This window comes from Parasteatoda tepidariorum, chromosome 6 (genome assembly GCF_043381705.1).
Source record: "Parasteatoda tepidariorum isolate YZ-2023 chromosome 6, CAS_Ptep_4.0, whole genome shotgun sequence".
Lineage (NCBI taxonomy): Eukaryota > Metazoa > Arthropoda > Arachnida > Araneae > Theridiidae > Parasteatoda > Parasteatoda tepidariorum.
Genome location: NC_092209.1, coordinates 72,835,720 through 72,860,037, shown reverse-complemented (window position 1 = coordinate 72,860,037; position 24,318 = coordinate 72,835,720). Strand labels below are relative to the sequence as shown.

General features: G+C 27.3%; 1 protein-coding gene across 1 annotated transcript; it reads left to right on the top strand.

Annotated features, from left to right (window-relative positions):
• Window positions 1-1,915: 1,915 nt before the first annotated feature.
• Window positions 1,916-22,763, top strand: LOC107439435 (cholinephosphotransferase 1). Its single transcript, XM_043039958.2, has 8 exons — window positions 1,916-2,682; window positions 5,550-5,697; window positions 6,774-6,915; window positions 8,421-8,505; window positions 9,682-9,813; window positions 14,062-14,220; window positions 17,428-17,553; window positions 21,246-22,763. The coding sequence occupies exons 1-8, from the start codon at window positions 2,446-2,448 to the stop codon at window positions 21,444-21,446; spliced, it is 1,230 nt and encodes a 409-aa protein (XP_042895892.1). The 5' UTR covers window positions 1,916-2,445; the 3' UTR covers window positions 21,447-22,763.
• The last annotated feature ends 1,555 nt before the right edge of the window (window positions 22,764-24,318 follow it).

Here is a 24,318-nt window from a genome sequence, read left to right as displayed (position 1 = left end):
TTAAAAGTAAAAATTTTAAAAAAATTCCAAATTTTAGATAGTTTGCACATTATTTATTAAAATAATTTTATGGTTATGACTTATAAAATTAAATTTTCATGATTAGAATTAAATTTTAAAGATGCTTTTCCTTACTGTCAGAAGTTCTTTAATAGTGTTTTAATTTATTTATTTTTTTCATAGCAGGAAACTATTTAATGCATGTTTTGAACTCACGAACTTCTGATTTGTTTCAAGCATACATTTGTAGGTTAAATTTGAGAGAATATAAATGTTAAATACTCTTACTATTAACGAATAAATTTCGTTCCATACGAAACATTGTTTTCATTATTAATTAATTTTAAATGTAGCATAAACGATTTTTTTTTTTTTTTGCACGTTTAAATAGAGTAATCGAAACAATTTTTCTTGATAAGCAAATTTTTAATGTCTTGACTTTACTGATTTATGTTTCTTTTTTCTTCCTTAAATTGTTATTGACTATAGATAACAGCAGAGGCTACTATTCAGAAATATTTGCCCATGTAGGCCAAATTAATTTTAAAAATTTGTTGTCATAAAGTTTTACAATGTTTTACTTAATGATACTACCTGTATCATGTTTCATTTGAAATGATCCTTGACGCTAAATTGCATTATATGTATGTTTTTTACATGCATCGAAAAAATGTAAAAAATAAATAAATAAATAAAAATGTTTGCCAGCAAATTATACTAAAACGAAAGTGGGAGTCAGAAGAAAAAAAAATCAATCTTACATACATAACTTTTGGACTTAACATAACTTTCGCAATTACATGCATTGAAATGAAATCTTAATGGTTCGATTTTGTAACTGATCAAATCATTGTTATAAGACCTCAGTGTTAAGAAAAAAATGTCGAATAATTTTTGAAATCGCTAATTTTTTATTTTTTTTCACATCAACTGATTTCGCTCAAATTTCCGGCTCTTATCTTTTTAATTTGCCGACCAGTCTGTGTAGGGGGCAGGGAACTGTCCTTGCATCAGAANATTTCCTTTTACGCCTTCAAAATTAACACTTTTCATCGTTATTAAATTAATTTATTCTTCGCATGAAATTGATTTTTTATAATCATTTTTTATAAATAGCTAAGGATTTGTTTCTCCTACTTTTTTGTGTCCTCAGTGTTTTTTTCCCGACAGTGCAGTTTAGATTTGAGACTTTTAAAAAAATTATTAATTAATCTCAAGCATTAATTAATCTCATTATTAATTAATCTCTTTTAATTTGTTTTTTAAATTTTTCAAAAGTATTTTNTCCGGCAATTATCTTTTTAATTTCCTTTTACGCCTTCAAAATTAACACTTTTCATCGTTATTAAATTAATTTATTCTTCGCATGAAATTGATTTTTGATAATCATTTTTTATAAATAGCTAAGGATTTGTTTCCCCTACTTTTTTGTGTCCTCAGTGTTTTTTCCCGACAGTGCAGTTTAGATTTGAGACGATTATTAATTTGACGATTATTGATTATTTAGATTTGAAAAATTATTAATTAATCTCAAGCACTAATTAATCTCATTATTAATTAATCTCTTTTAATTTATTTTTTAAATTTTTCAAAAGTATTTTATAAAATAATTTTAAATAATTTAAAATAATTTTCTTATAAGCAAATAATTTTTCTAAAATTTCTATTCTTCTATTTTAAGAATAATTGTTTAAAAAAATAATATTTGTTGAAATTGATAAAATCAATTTTAGGTATTTTAAATTTCGTTCAGGTTAAAATCCAACTTACAATTTCTTTTTTAAAAAAATTACCATTAACTTCATTTTAATATGCTTTTAACTATATGTTTTTGCATCAAATAGAGAAAACGAAACTAAGCAGACTCGCGTTTTTAACCGAAGTATATTTTCATGACGCATGATGTGTCTTAGCCAATGAAAGGAGAGATTTAAACCTTCCTTTATCAACTCAATTCCAATGTCATCAACAAATCATTTTTTTGCATGTGTGGATCAAAAATAAGTGAAGCGTCAAGTTAATTTTCCATCTGTTTTCTAAAGATAAACCATTTTTTTGTGTGCATATATTATTCATTGACTGCAAGAACTCTGTAATTGTTAATAGTAGTTGCTGCGAAATCGATAACAGATTATGATTAGATAAGAAAATCAACATTTTGCCTTGAGTTCTTCGTATACGTCGGTTTGTTTTCAATGTTGTCTTAAAAAACAAAAAAAGGTTTCCTCTTAACATTTTATTTATTCTAGAGATTTGTGACTCATTTTATGTGTATCGCCGGCATTTGACTAAATCTATGTGATAAATAATTAGAATTTCCATCTGTGTGTTCCCTAAAATTTTGTGATAGTCTCTTTCTGGCTTGTTTATACTTAAATTCCATTTCAACTCTACATTGTGTAAATTATTTATTTAGTTTAGGATTGTTTATGTCTTAGATTCACAATGATTTTCAGTAGCAGCGATATCTTGACTCCTGCTCAGATGAAAAGACTGAGTGAACATAAATATAATAGTTGTGGATCAACATTGTTAGATCCAATTCTTCAACCCTATTGGAACTGGTTAGTAACCAAATTGCCTCTTTGGGTTGCTCCTAATTTTATGACAATTAGTGGCCTTATTATAACGATTGCTTCAACTCTCATTCTTGTATATTATAGTCCTGATGCAGAGCATGAGGTTGGTATAATAGTTTTTATTTCCTTGTAAAATTTAATTTTTTATCTGCGTTTTCTGTTAAGTTTTGAGTTTAAGAAAAGTAAATTTAAATTGTATGATGTTCCTATGCATGGAAACAGCAATATAATAGAAATTAGAATATTGCAACTTATTAGAATATCAAAATATACTTAAAGACAGAGTATACTTTCAGTTTGACAATTAAGAGCCTTCTTTAGTGTCCTAACCCTAAAGAAGCGCTCATAGTTTGAACACTGTCAAGCTATTTAAGTGTCATGGCAATTAGATAATGGAAGAAATAAAAATTATGCATTTTATTTGCGAAGCAGTTATATGGTATTTCAGAAACACAGGTATTAAACACCAAGCCTAAATATTCTATCATTAGTTGCTGGTGAAGTTACCTTCTACATTTTATGCTTGTGCTAACCTTAAAAATAAACATTTCTAAACAAGTATCACTACAACACTCATGTAAATTTATAATTACTGAACCGAAATTATCTTTGAAACTGTCATCATTTTCTGTATTGGGACACTGATTAAGATTTAATCATAATATCTTATGGGAAGATTTCCGTATTGTGATCTGCGTTAGAATAATTGTCAAGTTTTGGAAACTTCCGGGCAGGGGCCTGTGAGAAACGAAAAAAACATCACAAAAAGGGAGGAACTCGAAAGGTATAACTCGTACCCACCCCTGGACAAACATCTACATTTATTTTTTTTAAAATTTGCAAGTTTAAAATCTATTTGGCACCTTGGCGATTGTAGTTAGCGCGACAGATCACGATACGGAAATATCCCCTATCTTACCTTATGCTTCAGTTTTGTGTAGCCTTTGTACGTTATTTCTGTTCTTCTATTACTATATTTTATAATTGAAGGCTGCTGTGAAATTCTTTGAATATTTAATGGTTTTATTTTATGTTATGAAGGCGGTTGTTAAGCTTAATGAATATATAATGGGTGGCCATATTTTAAGTTAAGAAGTCCATTGTTAAATTCAGTAAATATATAATGACTGTAATTGTGTCATTTAAGTTAAAAAGACCACTGTTAAATTTATTAAATATATAATAGCTATATTTTACATTATGAAATCTGCTCTTAAGTTTACGAACTGTGTGATGACTTTTATTTTGTTGTGAAATGTTGTAGTAACTGTTTTATTTTATAGTTTCGGTCACATGTTGTTGTGTCTCATTAATGCTGACTTTAACTGTAATGAAGAGAGCAATACAGTAATTTAAAATCCATTTGAATATGCCGCACTAAAATATTTATAACTTTTAAGTTGAAAAAATGAAAGAAATAAAAATATATTTCATTGACATAACAGAGGATGTTGCTATGCTAATGATGGTGTCATTTTACTATGTAGCGTAACTACCACTATTATTATTAAACATCAATTCACTAGTATATAAGACATGCTATCTCAATTCAATCTTGGAGTACCTCTAGGTTGATAGAGATAGGCATGGTCTATAACTCCTCTCTCAACATAGGTGATGCGGACGTGATATGAATTCCCTTACATCGAAAGTAACTTTCTTATCAATGGATGGTCCACATTGAACAGTTCATTTGTTATTTGTGACTGCATCATCATCATCCTCACGCTGTTGCTTCTCAGTCTCATTTACACACAACAGACACCTGCATACACTTGACCCCTAATAGAAACACAGGAGAGGCCATACACATAACTGTGAACTTAATTACATCTCTCACCACAAGTACTCAAAATCCGGTTAACTTAATACAGCTCTCTGGGTTTTTCTCAAATACCACAACTAGTAGTATTGGTTCATTGAATTCTGTCCTTGGAAAATTCTGGTGTGGGGGGGAGGAAGTATTATGAGTATATATGTCTTCCACTATGATTATTATATATCAATTCACTAGTATATAAGACATGCTAACTCGATTCAATATTAGGGTTCCTTTAGATCAGTGTTTCTTAACCTTTTTGGTATAATGACCCTTTATCAAATTTTTTAAGAAGTCACAGACCACCCCCTGTAAGAAAAATTATTGCAAAAACCATCAATTATTTTTACTTTACTTTATTTTCAATTGAAATAAAATTCGAAGGCTACTTTGTGTTTTTAAAAATGTTAAACTTTTATATGGTTTGCGAATGTGGCTCCTTATATTGTGGAGGATATCTGGCATATCTAAGAGAAAAGAGCAAAGGGACGGCTCATAAAAAATGAGGGGTTGATAAAGGATTATAAAAATAGCAAATCGGATGTAATCAGGGGATTGCCCCGGATGGTTCAAACGGAAAACCGGTTGGTGCAGAATGTTAAAAATATGACAGGGATATTAGAGGGTCCGCACTGAATTTGGGGTATCTCAATCACCTAGTTTNGGATTTTTATATTTTTGGATCTCTTTATATTAAAAGCAGGTACTTATTTAAAATATGAATTTCCCTACCTGTTTTTTCATTTACTAGTATTCAAATTTATGAATTTCTATCATTTGATAGACAAAGCGAAGAATTTCAAAACAAGAAAAAAGATATATTTTAACAATCGATACTTTTAATTGGGACTAATCAAACACCTGCATCATATAAAAGCACTGATGTAATTTTTTTAGTTTCTAATAACCCAGAAAAGACTTTTTTTTAAATCTATTTATCTAAAGTTAATTTTAATTAAGAGTCCCTTAAATGATTTTTAGTGTATTTGATGCGTAACTGTGAGTAAGTGGAATCACTGCTTGCTGAATACTTGAATAAATAACTTTGATTATTAATAAAGGGTTTTTTCTATATCTTGTTGTGTAAGTAAATTTTAATTTTTCTTGTTGAAAGTCATTTTGATATTAATTTTTTTCTCTCCCAATTACAGCCACCCAGTTGGGCTTTTATTCTTGCAGCAATTGGATTATTTGTTTATCAGTCTCTTGATGCGTGTGATGGAAAACAAGCTAGAAGAACTGAGTCAAGTTCACCTCTTGGAGAATTATTTGACCATGGATGCGATTCAATATCAACAGGTACTTTTGTACATAATAAAGGGTGCGTAGCCTTTTTAAAAGTGCTTAAAGGTGCTTATTTTCGTCTTTTAAAAGCCCTTAAAGGTGCTTTTTTCATTGGTGTTATTAAAAAGTGCTTAATTTTCCCTTTTCCAAAATGAGATTTTTTTTCTTTACCATATCAATTTTTGCTTCGAACTACTCAAAAAGCGTGGTTTTCAAATTGTTCTATTCAACGTTTTTATAATTAATTCAACCACAATCTATTTCGACATACCATTGGTCTGTAGCATATGGAAGCGCCAATCATTTTATGAAATACTTTGCAGGTTCGAATACTGAGCTGGATTCCGTGGGACGGATTCATGCTTTCTCATGAGCACCTCTGCTGCATTTTGCAAGAGAGAAAATCTTTTTAAATAATTGTTAAATTAATTATTTATAATTTGGAATAATTTTTTTACATGATTGTGTAAAGTAGTTATAAATCAAATTGAAAATTGAATGATTCACTCAATATTGAATGTATTTTAAATTGTGCATAAATTATTTTTATGGTGGCTAATATAATCACGCAGTGAATTCTTTGTCAGAAACTAGTTATTTTTTCATAAACATGTAACTTAGAAAACTATTTTGCATTTTGTTAACATATAGATGAAGAACTTTCAACAATATAAAGGGAAAAAATTATTAGTGCGCATAACCCAATTATAATATTTTTCTAAAATGCTTAAAAATATTTTTTTAGTGCTTGAAAAGTACTTAAAAGATGCTTATTTTTTGCTGAAAAATTTGGCTACGCACCTTGTAATATTTTATTTTTAAATTACTTTATTCTGTTTTCTTGTCAAGAACTATGCTTTTGTGTCATAAAATATAATAAATAATTAAATAATTATGTGTAAACTTAATTTTTTATGTTTTCTTGAAATATAAAACATGGTAATAAAAGTGTTGTAATAAGAGCATGTTTTCAAGTCTCTTTTAGTAAAATCTCAGGATATAGAAATGATATATTTTATATTTCCTAATTTTGATAAACTAATTTGTGTATTAGTTTTGTCGAACTAATATATGTGTATTTCAATTTACAGTTTTTGTATCATTGGGAATATGTATTGCGGTAAAACTAGGAGCATATTCCAATTGGATGTTTTTTCAATGTTTCATTGCTATTAGCTTATTTTATTGTGCCCATTGGCAGACATATATTACTGGATCATTAAAATTCGGAAAGTGAGTAATTTTATTTTTATTTCATTATAACTACTCTCTTTATATATTAACAAAGATTTTTATTTTAAAAATAAGATAAATAACTTTAACCAAAATATTTGAAGTAAACAAAAAACTACTAGATTGCATTATCCACCATTGGGCTTGGAGAAGAACTCTAGACTAAAAGTCTGAAGTTTATCTGCTGCTATGATAACAATAAAAAGCACATTTCTCATGGGGGTGCTTTGGAGGAATTAAGTAGTCGATTGGTCGTAAAGCAAAGATTCTCATGTCGACATGTGCCAAGACCATGGCAAAATCATTCACTTTTAACCCTTTTCCGAAGTGATTTATCCTGGTAACCATAGTAACCACCACCATGCAAGACTGATATTTGTAGGTGTTCTCCTGAAAGCCACATAATATATCTTTGGTTAATACAGATTTTAGCTGAGTTTTTAATAATGTGTAAGTAAATTTATATGGTTAAGGGAAGAAGCTGGTTTTTCCAAAAGTTATGGGGATTGTTCACTTTTTCAACAAAGTTATTGTAAATTCTGTTATGTGCTATATGTCATGCTCAATATTGTGCAGTGCACAAGCAAATAAACGAACCACCCTGATTTACTTTTGATCTAATGATCCGATCTTCACATTGTATGACTCAATCTTAATGGTTCAAGGAAGTTACCTCAAATATGCAAATTAATTAGTGAAGATGATATTTTAAGTCACGAAATTAAGACACAATATACTTTCTCGAAATAAGCATCTTTTTTCGACATCCTTGAATTTCTGAGATCCAAAATATCCACAATCTGGGAAATATGATTCTAATAGTTTGATGAGGAGAGCAATACAAAGTTTGGATCCCTTCATGTTAATTTTACTTTTTTACATTTTTTCCTGTAACTTGAGAGCTTTTTAAGTGAGTTAAAAAATGTTTACACGCAGGTATAAAGTTTATTTATCCAAAGTTAATTCTATGCAAAGAATAAATTAAGTAAGTTTTACATATTTTTTCCTATTTTATTTAATAATAGTGAAGAAATAAAATTGTAAGGCATAAAATTTCTTACATCATTTTAACGAATGTAATTTTACATAACAAATTACAAAATTTGACCAAAATCAGTCAAATTGTTTTTCTGGAATTAAATTTTAAAATTTTTTAAAAATTCGAATTCTCTGGAACTATTCAAACGATTTCGCTTAGATTTTGTATTTTGCTATGTAAAATTACATTGTTCAAAATGATAACAAAACTTTTATAGCTTACAATTCAATTTGTTCATTTTNTTTGTTATCGTTTTGAACAATGTAATTTTACATAGCAAAATACAAAATCTAAGCGAAATCGTTTGAATAGTTCCAGAGAATTTGAATTTTTAAAAAATTTTAAAATTTAATTCAGTAAAAACAATTTGACTGATTTTGGTCAAATTTTGTAATTTGTTATGTTGTTTATTTGTTATGTTGTTTATTATAAAAGTGGATCTCTAAAAGTTCATTACACATTTTAGATTTGATGTAACTGAGTGTCAGGTCAGCATTATATTTGTGCATATAATATCTGCCTTCTTTGGAACAGATATATGGATGAACAAGGTAAGTCATACTTATCTTTTTTTATTTTATTATAAATGCAGTGAAATAATTTGCAGAAGTTGTACTGAGAAGCATATTTTGCTGACAAATTGAAAGATTTTAAGAATTATGTTTATATTGAAAATTTTAATGCAGTTTTTTTTTTCCTAATAAAATTTGTATGTATTACAAATAATTCTTAAATATATTACAACAAATATTTGTGAAATATTGCTTTAAACTTTTGCTTGTATACTGCCATACAATTGAAAAAACAGCGTAAGTGTTTCATAATAGATATTGAGAAAAATAGCTTGAAATCTATTTTCTTTACCTTACTAATGCTCTCAATGCTAGAATAGAATTTCAAAAAACTTTTTAAAAAAATTAGTTTTTGAAAAAGACATTTTTTAGATTCTGTTATTTATACAAAAATGTCAGATATTATGTAAAATTAGATTTTATGATTTTTATATTTTACAATAGATTTTATGATTTTTCTATTGTATGTTAGTATACTAATTAACTATTTTTTTTAAGTGAGTTAAGAAAAAGAAATAATACCTTTTAAAAATGTGTTAAATTTAAAAAAATATAATTTTTTATTTATTTTGATGTTTGGAAATATATGAGTACTTTCTAAATGCTAAGATTTTACAATGTATTCATAATATTTTAAATTTATTACACTTATTTTATTGCCATTATGGTTTTGATAAAGGCCATTGTATTATAGTTTTTGAAAGTGTGAAATGCTTCCCAAAATTCAAGGTCAGTTGATTAAGATCAGTGTCACAGAAGAAAATTCAAACCTATAACTATAATTCCAATCTATATTGAGCAATGTGGTCTCAACCCTCAAAAATAAAAAGTCATCTTTAGTAGATGTAAATACATAGAACGAGTCAAGTGTTGTTAAAAAATGAAATTATAATAAAATTATGTAGACATCTGCTATTAAAAATAAGGCCTTTTTGACTATTTATAATATTATAGGTAGATCTAAATACTCCAGTTTTTATTCATGTACTACATTACACAGTTTTACCCGCCTACATTTGGTATCTGCAAGTCCTAATAATGCTCTTGATGCATCTCTTAATTTAATTCTTAGTTTCAATGTTAATAATTCTCTTAAAATTACTAGTATTATAATTTTCGACTTATTAATCTCCTTATCTTGTTTTATTTTTTTAGGTTCCATTTCTAAACATCGAACTTCGTGTACTGCCAATATTACTGGCTCTTGGTGTTACTTGTTCTTTGTGTTATTATCATGTTGCTGTTGTTTGTAAAGGTGGTGTTGGAAAAAATGGATCAACTGTTGCTGTATGTATTTTTTTTTTTTTTTATTCATTTTCATTCAGAAAACTATTTAAAAAAATTTTCTGAATAATTATATGTTAAGCATTAATTTTAAATACTTTTGGGCTATTTTTTTCCATCTTAAAGTAAGAAAGTAGGTCATCAAATACATACATGCATATTCCTTTTCGCTCCTAATTGGAGCATAGGGCTTCTATCATAACTTTCCCTCTCATTCTATTTGTGGCCAGATATTTTGCCTCTCTCCATGTCTTTCCTATTGTTTTCAATTCGTTTACAATCGTCCTGCGCCAAGTAGTTTTAGGTCTTCCTCTTTTTCTATTGCCCTTAGGGTTCCAATCAAAAACCTTTTTACTTTAAATTTTTTAGGTTTACATAGAACATGACCAATTCATTTCCATTTATGTTTTCTAATTTCCCGAACAATCAGCTTCTGTTTTGCTTTTTGAAGGATTTCTACATTACAAATTTTATGGAACTACTTGATACGAAAGATTCTTCTTAAAAAGTTGTTTAGAAGTTTTTTCATGTTTAATTTTTGATGTAGTGCCATGTCAATGTCTTATATCCATATAGTAGGACAGATTTAACATTAATATTGAAAATTCAAATTTTTGTTGAATTTGTTATATTTTTGTTTTTCCAGAACTTATTAAGAAGAGCGTAACTGCTTTGGTTTTGTTTAATCTATTTAGTATATCTTCATCAGTTCTTTCTTTATTGATGATTATACTTCCAAGATATGTAAAACTACTTACTTCCTCTAGTTTATTATTTCCTAAGAATATGTCATTTTATTGTTTAGGATTCATTTTCAAAATTTTAGCTTTAGTTTGGCTGATAAGCCCCATTTTCTTTGCCTCTACGTTTAAAATGTTTCTGTTTGTTTGCCTGTATTGGTCATAAAATATAAGTCGTCTACAGCAGTGTTCCCCAACCTTTTTATCACCGTGGACCTGTCAACGTTTGATAATTTTACCGTGGCCTGCTGGAGGGGGCTGATTGCTTTTATTTTAGATTATTTTGATTTATTAATTTTAATTTAACTGTATTTAAACATGCCTTCAAAATAAAATGTAGTTATACCAAAAAATAATTATAAAGGGATTTAACATTTTAACTTACTCGAACATTAAATCAATGAGAACCCTGAGCTTGTTTCTTTGCAATGAGACTGTTCCACTTGGGGGTAATCAGAGACAATGATACATTACAAACATTAAAACATTTATGTCACTACCTTCGGGGACCCCTTTTTTTTAAATAAAAAATTTTTTGATAGAACACAGATATTTTTAATTTTGGGTATAAACCTAGGAATTTAAATTTAGTTTCAATGAAATGGGCGGCACGGTACCATTTGACCCACGGACCGGGGGTCTACAGGATCAGAGAGATATTCAGCAAGGTTCCATCTTATACACCTTTTATTTTCCGATACTCTCTTTATAATTCAATCAATAGCAATTGAAGAGATTGTTGGAGAAAGTACACAACCCTGTCTAACACCAGAATTAACCTTGAAAGATTCTGATTGTTGGCTGGCATGGATAACTTGTATATTGTAATTTTTTTTTATGTATTTCTGATAATGTTTAAAAATTTTGGAATTCCATAGCACTTCAACAGTTTTCAGAGAGATATTTATTTGCTAAAAGTATATTTTTTTGTGATATAACAGAACAATAGTTTGACATAAAAACTTTTTACCTGTTGTAATGTATTGATTATGTGAATAATTACATGAAGTTCAAATTTCTACAGCATGAATTTAATGATCTTAGTTGAATTAACAAAAATTAATAATTTATTATTGATCTCTCCATGTTAACGTTAAAAGATTTTGTAAAGTTCTTTAGTTATTTTAATTATTTGTGAATCAAAAAAATAATAATTTGCAAGGGAGTTTAATATTAGTATCTTTATGCGTAGTTGATGAATTTTTTAAGCTTTCACTTGTGATTGTATCATAAAAATTAATTATAAATTTTGTTAAAGATAATTGTTTCAAAATTATCAATTCAGGAAACTGATATTTTATTCCTGCCCTCTGTTTTATATTTGTTATAACTAGATGGCCGTTTAATTAATGTTTTTGAACATTTATAAGTTTACTTATACACAAGAAAAGGAACCTTTTTCTTTGCAAATAAATAAATTTTCACGAAAAGAAACTGCTTGAAGGAACCATTGTTTTTACTGAAAGTGAAATAGCAATTCAATTTATCAACTTAAAAACAAATCAATTACTATTATTTTATCACGATAAATATGTGCTTTTTTAATGTAGCTCAACCATTTTACCTTTACACTTTATGTACTTTTATTATTTTTTTATATTGAGAAATTTATCTTTTCATTTTAAATGATTCAATTGCTTGTGTCTACTAGATTTTTTAAAAAGTACTTGAACGTTTATGAAATAAAATAAGTTTAATAATACTGTGCTCTTACATTTCTGTTAATAATGTAAATGAAAATTCAAATGGAAGCCTTATATGAATCAAAATTTTATTATGTTTTATGAACTGTTGACATGTAGATATTTATCGTTAGTAGATCATTATGTTAAACATTAAAATTAATTAAAAAAACTATAGAAAAGGGAAATTGGTTGAAAGCTTTTCGTGCATGTGTAATATTTACAATTATGACCAAATAGGCTATTTTGTAAATTAAACAGAGACAAAAACACCAAACTAAAAAGTAGAAAACCAAATTAGTATATTATCTCTTCACATTTGATTGATGGTGATCAGTTGCTGGGGACCATTGATAATTATTTCACGATAGTCTCAGTCTATTTTTAGTGGTCTCTCACTGACAGACACCTTAAATTTAGAGCCCATATATTATGCTATATAGGTCCATAAATTGGGTTCAAAACATTTTTTTATGCAACTGTCTGGTAACTGTCTGAGTCTTGTAATAATTTTTTCTTGTTATTTTGTGTATGCTTTATTACCATTGTCATTTACTACTGGGTTGTTTGGGAAGTATTTTAGTCTTTTCCTAACAGGGGATTTATTTATATTTTTTCACAGCTGATATAGCAAGCCTTGCTTGTGAAAACTTCAATTGATTCTACCCAGTAGTCCTTGNATTCTTTCAGTCATACAAGAAAAAATAAAGAGAACCCCATCAGCGTACCCCGCCTTTATGCTTGATTGATAGCCAATGATTGGAGAGAAAACAATAATTTGTCACTTCCCCACCCTCAACTTAAATGATCTCCTCTCTACACTTATTTTCTTTCACAAATAAGGAGGAAATGAATTTTTCTCCTCCACCTACCCACCTTAATGAATGACGGGAATTTCCCTTTCTTGCTTGAATCATTCTAGTTAAAAATGGCGGATTATTACTTTCACAACTGTCAATTTTTTTTTTTCGTTATCTATATTTTAAGCAAAAATTTTTTTTCCTAATATTTCATATTTGATTGATTGGATAATCTAATACTAGAACATTATTCCCCTTAAAAATAATGTTTATTTATTTTTGCTTCTTAGATTTAGATCATTTTAAGCTTTGTTCCAGAATGAAGTGAATTTCCCCTTTTTGCTTGAATCGTTCTAGCTCAAAATGGCGGATTAATATTTTCATAACTGTCAAATTTTTTCGTTTTCTATATTTTTAGCAATAATATTTTTTTTCTAATACATATTTTATGTTTGATTGATTAGATATTATAATACTAAAACAATATTCCCCTTAAAAATAATGTTTATTTATGTTTTGCTTCTTAGACTCAGATTGTATATTAGATCATTTTAAGCTTTGTTTACCTTGGGGGTCAATTATACGGAAAAATGTATTATACGGACTTCTGGAAGTCCAACCGATTCCGGATACGCGACTTTACACTGTATAATCTTAAATAGAAAATGTTTATTTTCTGTGGTGAAAAAAAAAAAGTATAGAACACAGATTTTTAAAGTTGCTTTTTCTTTTCTTTTGATAATCAAGGGAAAAAAATTTTGTTATTTTTAAGTTTTGATATATTATTAGAATGAGCAGAATAAATTGTTTAAGGAAAGTTTAAATGAAACAATTTATATGCTAATGAAGTTATATATATTGAGCTTTCTCATCACTAAGAAGCTTTGAATATTGTATATTTCATAAATTTTTTCACTGTATTTAGTTGTGAGAAAATAATATTAAGGTTTGATAGTGCTTGTTTTTCAAATGTTTGATAGATACATTATTTTGTGAATGAATTTTCATGAGAATTAGCTTTTTTTTCAGGGTACTAGTGTTCTTTCACCATCTATACCAATTGGAATTGTAACAATTCTTGCATTTACAATTTACAAAAAATCAACAGAAAACATCTATGAAAACCATCCTTGTCTTTATATATTAGCATTTGGCATAGTAGCTGCTAAAGTTACAAACAAATTAGTGGTAAGATATTTATTGTTCTTTTTTAAATCTTTTCTTTTATTTATTTCAAAAATTTTTTCTTTATTTTACTCTATATATGTGGAATCGATTCTAGTTTTTGTACTATCTTAATTAATTGCCAAAAAATTGATGTAAAATTTAAAAAAAATTACTTATCAAACTGGAGTAAGTTTTTAAAAAATAATTACTTATTAAAAAGTAAAAAAATGAAATGTTTTCTGCTTACAAATTCCAAATTATAAGACTAAGCAGTACTACAGTTGACCTTTGTTTAACCCCTTAATGCATAGATTTTTTGAAAAAAACTTGCCAAAAAAAATCAATTTTTTGTGTAAAAAAGCACTTTTTATATTAAAAAACACATTGTTATTTTCAATTCTCGATTATATTCGAGTGTGAAAAATTATAGCAGCATAAAATACAACGCCGCTCGAATTATTTTGAGTGTGCGCAGTTTGGTCTGTTTAGCACGCTTGAATTAACTCCAGCACACAAGTTATGAAGTTAATACACTTACTTTAAAACTGTAAAAAAATTTTTTTAGTATGTAACTGATTTTGCTGTGTTATATATTAATTAATATACTATTTTAGAAGCGAATCAACTGATTTTAAAGAGTGACAGGTTCTTCATGATTGAGCAGTTTTAATTATTCAAATATTTTTAATTATGTAGAATATCAACCTATTCAGGACGTTAACCACCTCTGTGAACCTTTTGTTTTTTTATTGTAATGATTAGTGTCATAAATTTAAAAAAATCTAATTGAGGAATTCCTCAAGAAGCAATGCAATTATAACCTGGCTGCAATAATAACACTATTATTTTGATGTACAGTTGTTAAAGATGTAAAATAAGTGTGAAGTAATTTTTCACAGAGACATTGTTGGATTATGTGAACAAATTGTTAATATTTGTTAGTTTTTTTTAATAAGAAATGACATATTCAAGGTGGTTCCTGTTTTAAATACATTCGTAATTATAATATAACATTTTGTGTAAGCATGCAACGAAATGCATTCATTTTAATACTTTTTACAATTTGTTACATTGCTGAAAAATGTGAAGAACCATTGTGTCCGGAATATATGAAACTATCTTACTCATGAATTACCATTAACGCTCAGTATTCATAAATAGGTCATGAATTTGTTCTATAAATTATTATTGTTTTGCATTTTAAATTTCTTTAATATAAAATAAATAAATTGTATAGAAAAAAAAGTCAAATATTTTTTTTCCAACTTAAAACAAAATTGTCCTTGAAGAGGTTAATATAATTGTTTTTTCAGCAAAATAAAATTTGGAAAACATTTCTAATATAACTTCTTTTCTCTTATTTCATATACAATTTAATAATTTATTTTTTTTAACACTTAAGGTTCTTCTAACTATAACTCTACAAATATTCAATAAAATTAAACACAATTTGAATAAAATAAATTGTTAAAAATTATGCAAGATATGAGCATTTAAATTAATCCTTTTTACTGTGCATGCATAGGAAACACTTAAATGTTTTTTTCTTCATAATATTGTTCTGAATCTTATTTGGTTACATACACTGGTAATATAAATTAAGAGAATTTGCATGTATTTTGAATTTCATGAAAAGAACTGAACTGAATGTGAAACCACTGCTTTTAGACATAAATACAAATCTTGTACATGAAATACATAAGTGTACACGTGTGTGTAGGCTGAGCCAGTGGAGAAACAGGCTTTATAAGTGCGCATAAGTTTAGACGCATTTCGTTTGCTCGCAATTTCAAATTTTTTTTCTTAATTTATTATCAGTCCCTGAAACATCTAAAAGCTTTAAATTTAACTGATATATATGAGAAATAGCATTATCTAAACACTTCTGAAGTTATAAAATAATTCTCTAACTATTTCTTGAGAAATATGAGAAAATGAATTACTATAGAATTGTTTCAATTACTTTGCCCATATTATATATAAATAATAATATTCAATTGATATGTACCTGCATTTAAAATAAAGTTTGTCTTAAATTTGTAGTATGATTTTACTCTCACAGTAAGACCCCGCTTAACGCTGTTTCGTTTAGCGCTGTTTCGGTTTAGCACTCTTTTATTTCAACCCGGGAATTCCCCAAAATTGTGCTCAGGGACTCCCCCAAATATGTACATATGGATGAAATAGCGGAAGAAATAGTGGAATTAGCAAAACAAACTGGTTTAGATGAGGTAAATGTGGAAGACATAGAAGAAATAGTTCAAAAAACAGCAGCTAGTCTTTCTAATGATGAGCTCAAGGAATTAACTGAGCAAGAAGAAAACAAAAATATTGATAGTAGTGATTTCGAAGAAGAGCAAACAGAATTTTCGATGGCGTTTGTAAAGAGGAGTTTGACCACTATAACTGGTATTATGGACCAATTTGTTGAAAATGATCCAAATTTTGACAGGAGTTCAGAAGCTAGACGGAGTGTTATAGATGCTTTATCCACTTATCAACAACTTCTAACAGAACTCAAAAGGAAAACACAAATTACATTAGATGCCTTCTTGACAAAAAGGCAGTAAATTGGAAACACAAAATAGACTGAATGATCTGACTGACTTAGAATTTCATTTGTTTTTATAAGTACGTATATTCGTTTATATTGTTTTTAATTTTGTAAGAAATAAATGTTTGGTTTTATTTTTATTTAAAAAAAAACATAATTATTAAATTTAATACCTAACCAATTTTCTATCCATCTTCCCCTAACCCCATTATTTACATGCTAAGATAGCCTCGTTTAGCGCTGTTTCGCATTACGCTCTACTTTGATGGAACATATTCTACACATTTTAAGCAGGGTCTTACTGTATTTCTAAATTTTTGCATATTTTTATTGGTATTATTAAAGCCCCAATGGCAAAGGAGATAAGGCACTCATCTATCATGGTAAAAAACTAGAAATCTGGCCCCGCAGTCCTGCCTGCATTTAAATTAATGATTATAATTCAGTCTAAGGTTTAAAAGCAGCTAATGTGCAATGGTTGCATTATCACCCTCATACTGTTGGTCTCAAAATTGTGGAGTCTTAACTTCCAAACTTCTATGATCCCTTGGACAACAATTGGCTGTTGATAGAAAGCTTTACTTTTTTATTGCCATGGCTTTTAAGTGGCTCATTCATTGTTTATAATTTTTCATTATGGCAATTTTATTCATTATTAATGATACAATTCTTAGGTTGCTCATATGACTAGAAGTGAGCTGGATTACTTTGACTCCATCCTTATTGGTCCTGGAATGTTGTTCATGAACCAATATTTTAATACCTTTATAAATGAATATATCATCTTGTGGCTTTGTTTGGTAAGTCATTATACATTTCATTTTTTTTAAATTGTAATATTCAAGTTCTTGTTTAACATTTATGAAATTAAAGACTTAGGTATCTTGTTTTAGATTACTTTTTAAATGAATCTATTCCAAATTAGTGTATTAAAATTATTAATTGTGATTTAAAATAAAATTGAGAAATTTTTTAGCCCCTTGCGAACGCATCGCGAAAACTGTCAAGAAAATGATTAACTAATAACTTGGATTTACTATGAAATCGGAAAAACAAAGCGCTTCAAAAGTGATTAGTTAAATGTGCGATTTGAATCTCGTGTGTCGTAATAATATTGTAGTGAAAATAAGGGATTTTTAAAATCACATGCAAAAATGTAGCAATAACTGCGTTTAAAAAAAATCATTAGATTTATCATAAAATTGGCAAATATGAAGCATGTCAAAGAGTGATCAATTAAATGCGCAATTTATAACTCGCGATTCATAATATTGTAATAAAGTATTGGAATTTTATAAAAATCACATGGAAATTGGCATTTATAAATGCCAGAAAACATTTGAAATTTTACTTGGATTCATAATAAAATCGGCAAAATAATGCGAGTCAAAAAGTTATTACTCAAATTCGAAACTTGTGCATCGTAATATTGTATTAAAATTCGTATGAATGACCATTTTCTATGGAATTTTGTATCTATAACTGTTGAAAAAGTGATTGAGAAACAACATAGATTTACAATAGAATCTTTGTAAATTGAGCGCATCAAAAAGTCTAATCAAATTTAGGATTTGAAATTGTTGAAATTTTTTTTTTCTTCAAGAAAATTGTGTTGAGAAGCTTTCGCGGGCCTCAAATCAATAGTTGGCAGGTCGCGTGTTCTCCACCCCTAGTGTATTCATAATGTTTTTAGCCCGTATTTACGCCAGACTATCTTTTATGTAAAATTCATTATTTGTATTTCCTGATGGTTGTGTGTCAGAGTTACTGCTCTGGCAGTATTTTTAACAAAATCCATATGGATTATTTAAAATTAACTAAACTATTTAAAAGATTACTGCTTTGTAGGTCCTAATAATAGTTTCAGTAATCTAAAAAAAAATAATAATACTTTGTCTTTATAATTCATTCTCTAATATTGTAATTTAATTTAAGATATCATGCCAGGCCTATTTTCTTCTTGGGAAATAAAATGTATGCTACAGGTCTCATTAAAATAAATCTCTGTGCTCTAAAATAATTGAATCTCTGTGCTTCAATATCATCATAATTATTTTTTATTCTTTTTTTTTCAAATCTATTAAAATTTATAGTTTAAAATGTTCAAACTATAGTGCCATGTGTCAAATGTGTACTAGGTGAACTTAAGTACAGTTTCATATTTAAAAGATGATTTGAGATTCAAAGGTGGATGCATTTTTGTGGTAATTAGAATTTATAAAAGTAAGTAGGCTCTCTGCCAATCTGATTTACCTGGTAATGAGAGAGTTGACCAAGGGATGTTGACTTCCTCTGCCTTTTTTTGCTCTATTTGAATATCAAATTTTCATTCTGAGCACAACAAACAACTATGTTAAAAATTGCCAAAGTATGAATGCTTTCGAAAAAATCTGATCCAGCCATATTCTCAGTTCAAAGAGATCTTTGCAAATTATATGTGGACATGACTTTCTCCGAGGTTATCCACATAGGTATCAGTGTTTTCGTATACCTGACTGACCATTTGGTAATTTGAGCCTCTTTGACAAACACTATCCATTTTTCAATTTTTGATCGTTGAATGGAAACAACAAAACGGCAATCACGAAGAAAATTAAGAAAAACAATAAGTTTCATTTATTGCACATAAGCTGCAAGTAAATAGGACTCATAAAATAAGTTCAAAATGAAGATAATACAAAGGAAAATTACAGATTAATGAAAAAGGGGGAAAAAGAAAATTAATAATAAAAATAAAAAAAACTGAATAAAAAAAAATCCAATAAGAAGGAAAGAATTATTTTAAAAAATCCAGAAAAGAAAAGATATAACTTTTTCATCAGCCCACACGATTATATCCGCGGATATGAAAAGATTATATCTTTTGAATTATATCTTTTTGCTGATGAAAAGATTATATCTTTCATCAGCAAAAGATATAATCTTTTCATATCCAAAATCTTTCACATATAAAAGATATAACGAATCTTAAATCATATATAAAAGATATAAGGAAAATAAAAGATATAATCTCTTCATCAGCCCACACGATTATATCCGCGGATATGAAAAGATAATATCTTTTGAATTATATCTTTTATTTTCTGGATATAAATTCTTCTGGATGGAATTCTTTTATTCTAAAAGAATTCTTTCCTTTCTATCGGATTTTTTTCTTCTTCCAGTTTTTGTTATTTTTATTATTAATTTTCTTTTTTCCCCTTTTTTCATTAATCTGTAAATATATATATATATAGAGAGAGAGAGAGAGAATATAGAGGAAGCATGTAAAATAATCAAGATTAAGAAAAAGAGATGAAGAAAAATTATTAAAATGAAATATTGTTAAAAAATATCTAAAAATATGTAAATATGTATATAAATTTAAAAGCCAGAAAACAAAAAAATTAAAAGATATCTTTTCAGCTCACATGATTATATCCACAAATATATCCGCAAAAGGAGTGCTTTCTAATATTGTATCAATGTAGTAAAAGNAAATTAGTTACTATAAAGGTGACTGTTTTTCTAAGGACGATTATTAGTATATGTAAGTGTTACAACATCAGAGAAACTGGAAGGGAATATATTCAAAACTTACATTCTGTGCTTGCAAAGAAGAAAAAATAGGATTTGTCACAAGATGTTTGAAGATGGACTAACGACTAAATGTAGAAAACATAAAAGATATAGCGAACAAAAGCAATAACTTAAAAAGAGATTTAATTTAATTTGTTTTTGGGGAAAAAGATTACTGATTATTACTGATATATTTGCTATAAATCACATTACAGTATTTATTAAAAGAAATGAAATATTAATGTATATTCTCAGTAGTTTTAATTTGCTAAACCAGGTAGTTTTTCAAGTAATAATTGTCTCTTATGTGAACTGGGGGAAAATATAATTTCCAGATTTATTTTTTCAGGTGGTAATTTTTATTTTCACTAAAAAATGTTAAGTATCAATGTAATCATTTATATAATGATAGATTAGTACACAATTGTATGTCAACACATTATTTATTACCTTAAACTTAAAGGGTTGCGCTTGCTTTACGCAAGCGCAACCCTTTGAGATTAGCCAACAGCTTTTTGGCTAATCTCATCCCTGTATATATATGTAATGAGAAAACATGGAAAATAATAAAGACTAATGAAAAGAGAAGAAGAAAAACCATTAAAATTAAATTATTTTTAAAAAAAATTTTTTATTTATCTAAAAAAATTTTAAAAAAATCTTTTTAAAAATCTGGAAAACAAATCCAAAAAAAGATATAATTTCTTCATCAACTCACACAATTATATCCGCAAAAGGAGTGCTTTCTAATATTGTATCAATGTAGTAAAAGCAAAATATACCAATACGATAGTGTGAGGAATACTTTAAAAAAAATAATACTTAATGACTTTCTTTTTCTCTCTCTTTTCTTTTTTTGTCTTTGTTGTGCTATTTATATATATATATTTATATATATATATGCTTGAAATAAAATATTGTTTTTCTTTTTCAGGTGTATTCAGTTGCAGACTTGCTTCATTACTGCACTATTGTGTGTAACCAAATATGCAATCACATGAACATTCAGTTATTCAAAATAACTGCAGAAGTTCAGCCGAACCGAACACCTGGTTTTCCGCCAAACCGAACGCCCGGTTTCAGTAATGTTGCTCCTCATGCAAGAGCTGGGCAAAAGTTTAAATTCAGTAACTGATTTATTAAAATTTAAAAAAATTGTTTTACACAATTTTATAGTAAAAAAAAATAATACAATGTTTGTGAAGTTGATTCTATATTTATAGAATGAGAATGTTTCACATTTCATTTTGTGAATAGGCTTCCGAACCAGAATGAAATGTTCCATGATGTTTCCATCTCCTACTGTTGCAACTTAAATTCATTGCGTTGGTAGTTAATTTATTACTATTTCAGTTCTCAAGAATGCAATTGTGTGCATGATAAACTTCCATAAAATTGTGATAATCCTTTCAGATTTATGGAATGTTGCTTACCAGCATTGTTGAATATTTTTTAGTTTCCTGCTCTCCACTATAGAACACGACATGTTTTTAATTAATACAGTCGAACACCCTTATAGTGAAATGTTTGCTAATCTAGTAATAAGTCCACTATAAACGATAGTTCACTATATAAAAATTCTTTGAAAAAATATTCTTTTAGCATATGCATACCTGCCAAGTCTCCTGTTTTTTAACAAAGACTCCTGTATTTTATGACTATCTCCTGTTTATCCATATATTCTCAAATTTATCTGTATTTGTGGAAAAAAATTTTGTTTCTTAAATTACCCATTGATGGCAAAAATACCTCTCTTATTTCTCAACAGATGGTGTTATTGTCAGTACTGCAGTATGTTAAGTGTTTATAGTTTAAGTATTTATTAATAATGGTTTAAAAAATTCTTCTTTAGATTATCCTTTATAAACATAATTGTTACTTAGGTAAATGTATATATTATTTTGAATTTCTCTTTTCGACTTACATAATTATGCATGATGTATCAAAGCTTCACTCATAGCCTAAAAAATTCTGCTGGTTAAATCTCCGTTATTTTATTTCTCCAATGTTGGCAAGTATGCATATGGCAATAATATTGTTGGAAATTGTGACAGTTCATAATTTTTTTATGATATCTTAGCTGATTAACTAATTAATTTTTACATTCTATGGAATGAATTAGTGATTTTTGATTAACTACAGTTTGATTTTAAGAAGAGTCCACCAATTTTAGTTTAAACAATTACTGGAACCCAGTATTTCTAGTCCTTAGTTTTTGCATGAAAAAAAAATCAGAATATTTAATGCCGATTTTATTTCTGAGATATAAGTTAATGAAATTTCTTGTCCGTCAATATGTGTGTGGAAAAGAAATGTGAGAGGATTGTCTGCCATAGTTTGAAAGCGCGGAACTTGCAATAGTGAGATTTGATACATTGTAAGAAAAAAAATGCTGTGAGTTGCAATCACAACTCCTGGAAATTAAAAGTTGGAGAAATGAAAAGGGAAAAAATACTGAGGAAATAAAATTTAATTAATTAATAATTAAATAAAATTTAATAATGTTTAATTTAATTATTAAAATAATGTTTGTTAAACTAGAGTTCAGATGGAACTTCTAAAAAAGTTAATTACAACCGAGTGTTCACTATTTTCTAGTTTCATTATAGCAGGGTTCGACTGTGTTTTATTTAATTTTAAATATATTAGGTAATAATAATTTGAGAAACTAAATCTCATACTTTTGAACTGTTATATCAGATGTTTAGTGTATAATGTGAATTTCATGAAATCTTTTTTGTATGATAAAATATTGTGGAAGTTTCTTAAATTTTGAATGATTTATACTTACTGATGAAAATCTCTTCATTTTGATGTGTATAGTCATTTCTTTTACAGCTTTGCCAAGATAATGCTTAAGGTTTTAATTGAATTATTTGGTAATTGAAAATCTAAATGAGAGTGTTTTTAAATCATCACTGTTATAATCTTTTTTTTTATTAAAAAAAATTAATTCCTACAAATCTACATATGGTTTTAAAGATTTTAAAAAGTTAATGAAATAGCACTTCAATTTATAAAATTACACTGGATTAAAAAAATTTTCCAAATTAAATAAATAAATGAAAATATTGTATGTTTGAAATTAAATGTTTAGACAGAAATTGGAGTAACGATTTATGAATGTCATAAAACCTTTTTTCACAAAAAAAAGAACAAATTTATTTTATTTAGTAACTACTGCTTACTAAATCAGATTTCTTTAATTTTATTTCTGAAATGAGAAATATTGCTTAAAATACTAATTATAGCAAACTTAATTTAATTGTCACACAATTTTGTTTAAAATAAATTAGTATCAACAGTATTCTTGATTTAAAAAAAATTAATTCAGAGGTAAACACATTTCAAATCAGCTGTCCATTTATAATATTTTTAAGTTTAATAAAAGAATCCTATTTTGAAGAGAATACTTTTTACCTTGAAATTAAGATGCATGTATACTTGCTCTTAAACTAGATATTTATATTCAAATATTAAAGATTTTTTTGGCAGCATTCAATTCCTTTGGATTAAATAAAATGCCTTATTGGTGTTGTGTTCCTTATTCTTAATTATTTAGTTTAAAAATTACTTACTGTCTATAATATTTAAAATCATAAATGACTAACATATCTTCAGCATAGTATTTATATTTTGATCACATTCAAATTTATGCTATATTTGTTATTTTCCATAGTTATTAGCATTTATTATGGATAATAAGATTAAAATTAGATTGTATATTAAACCAGAAGAGTATGAAAATTATAAATTTTCAATTTAATTCTAATAATGACACTGAAAAATATTATTTTTGTTCTGAATCTTATTTCATGATAGTTGTTACTTATATTAGTGCTTGCAAAAATAGGTTTCAAATAACAAATGCATTTTTTTTTCAAAGTTTATTATACGTTTAGATGATGCTAATATACATTACTTAAATTATAAAATTATTTCTTATTTAAATAATTTATTTATGCAAACAATGCAGATTCTCAAGTGTAAATGAGATATATTGAATG

Bases quoted from the DNA above. Each gene is read 5' to 3' on its own strand.
- LOC107439435 (XM_043039958.2), top strand. From the start codon at position 2,446: ATGATTTTCAGTAGCAGCGATATCTTGACTCCTGCTCAGATGAAAAGA. The intron at 6,916-8,420 runs GTGAGTAATTTT...TACACATTTTAG, and splicing joins GGATCATTAAAATTCGGAAA to ATTTGATGTAACTGAGTGTC. The intron at 14,221-17,427 runs GTAAGATATTTA...TACAATTCTTAG, and splicing joins AAGTTACAAACAAATTAGTG to GTTGCTCATATGACTAGAAG.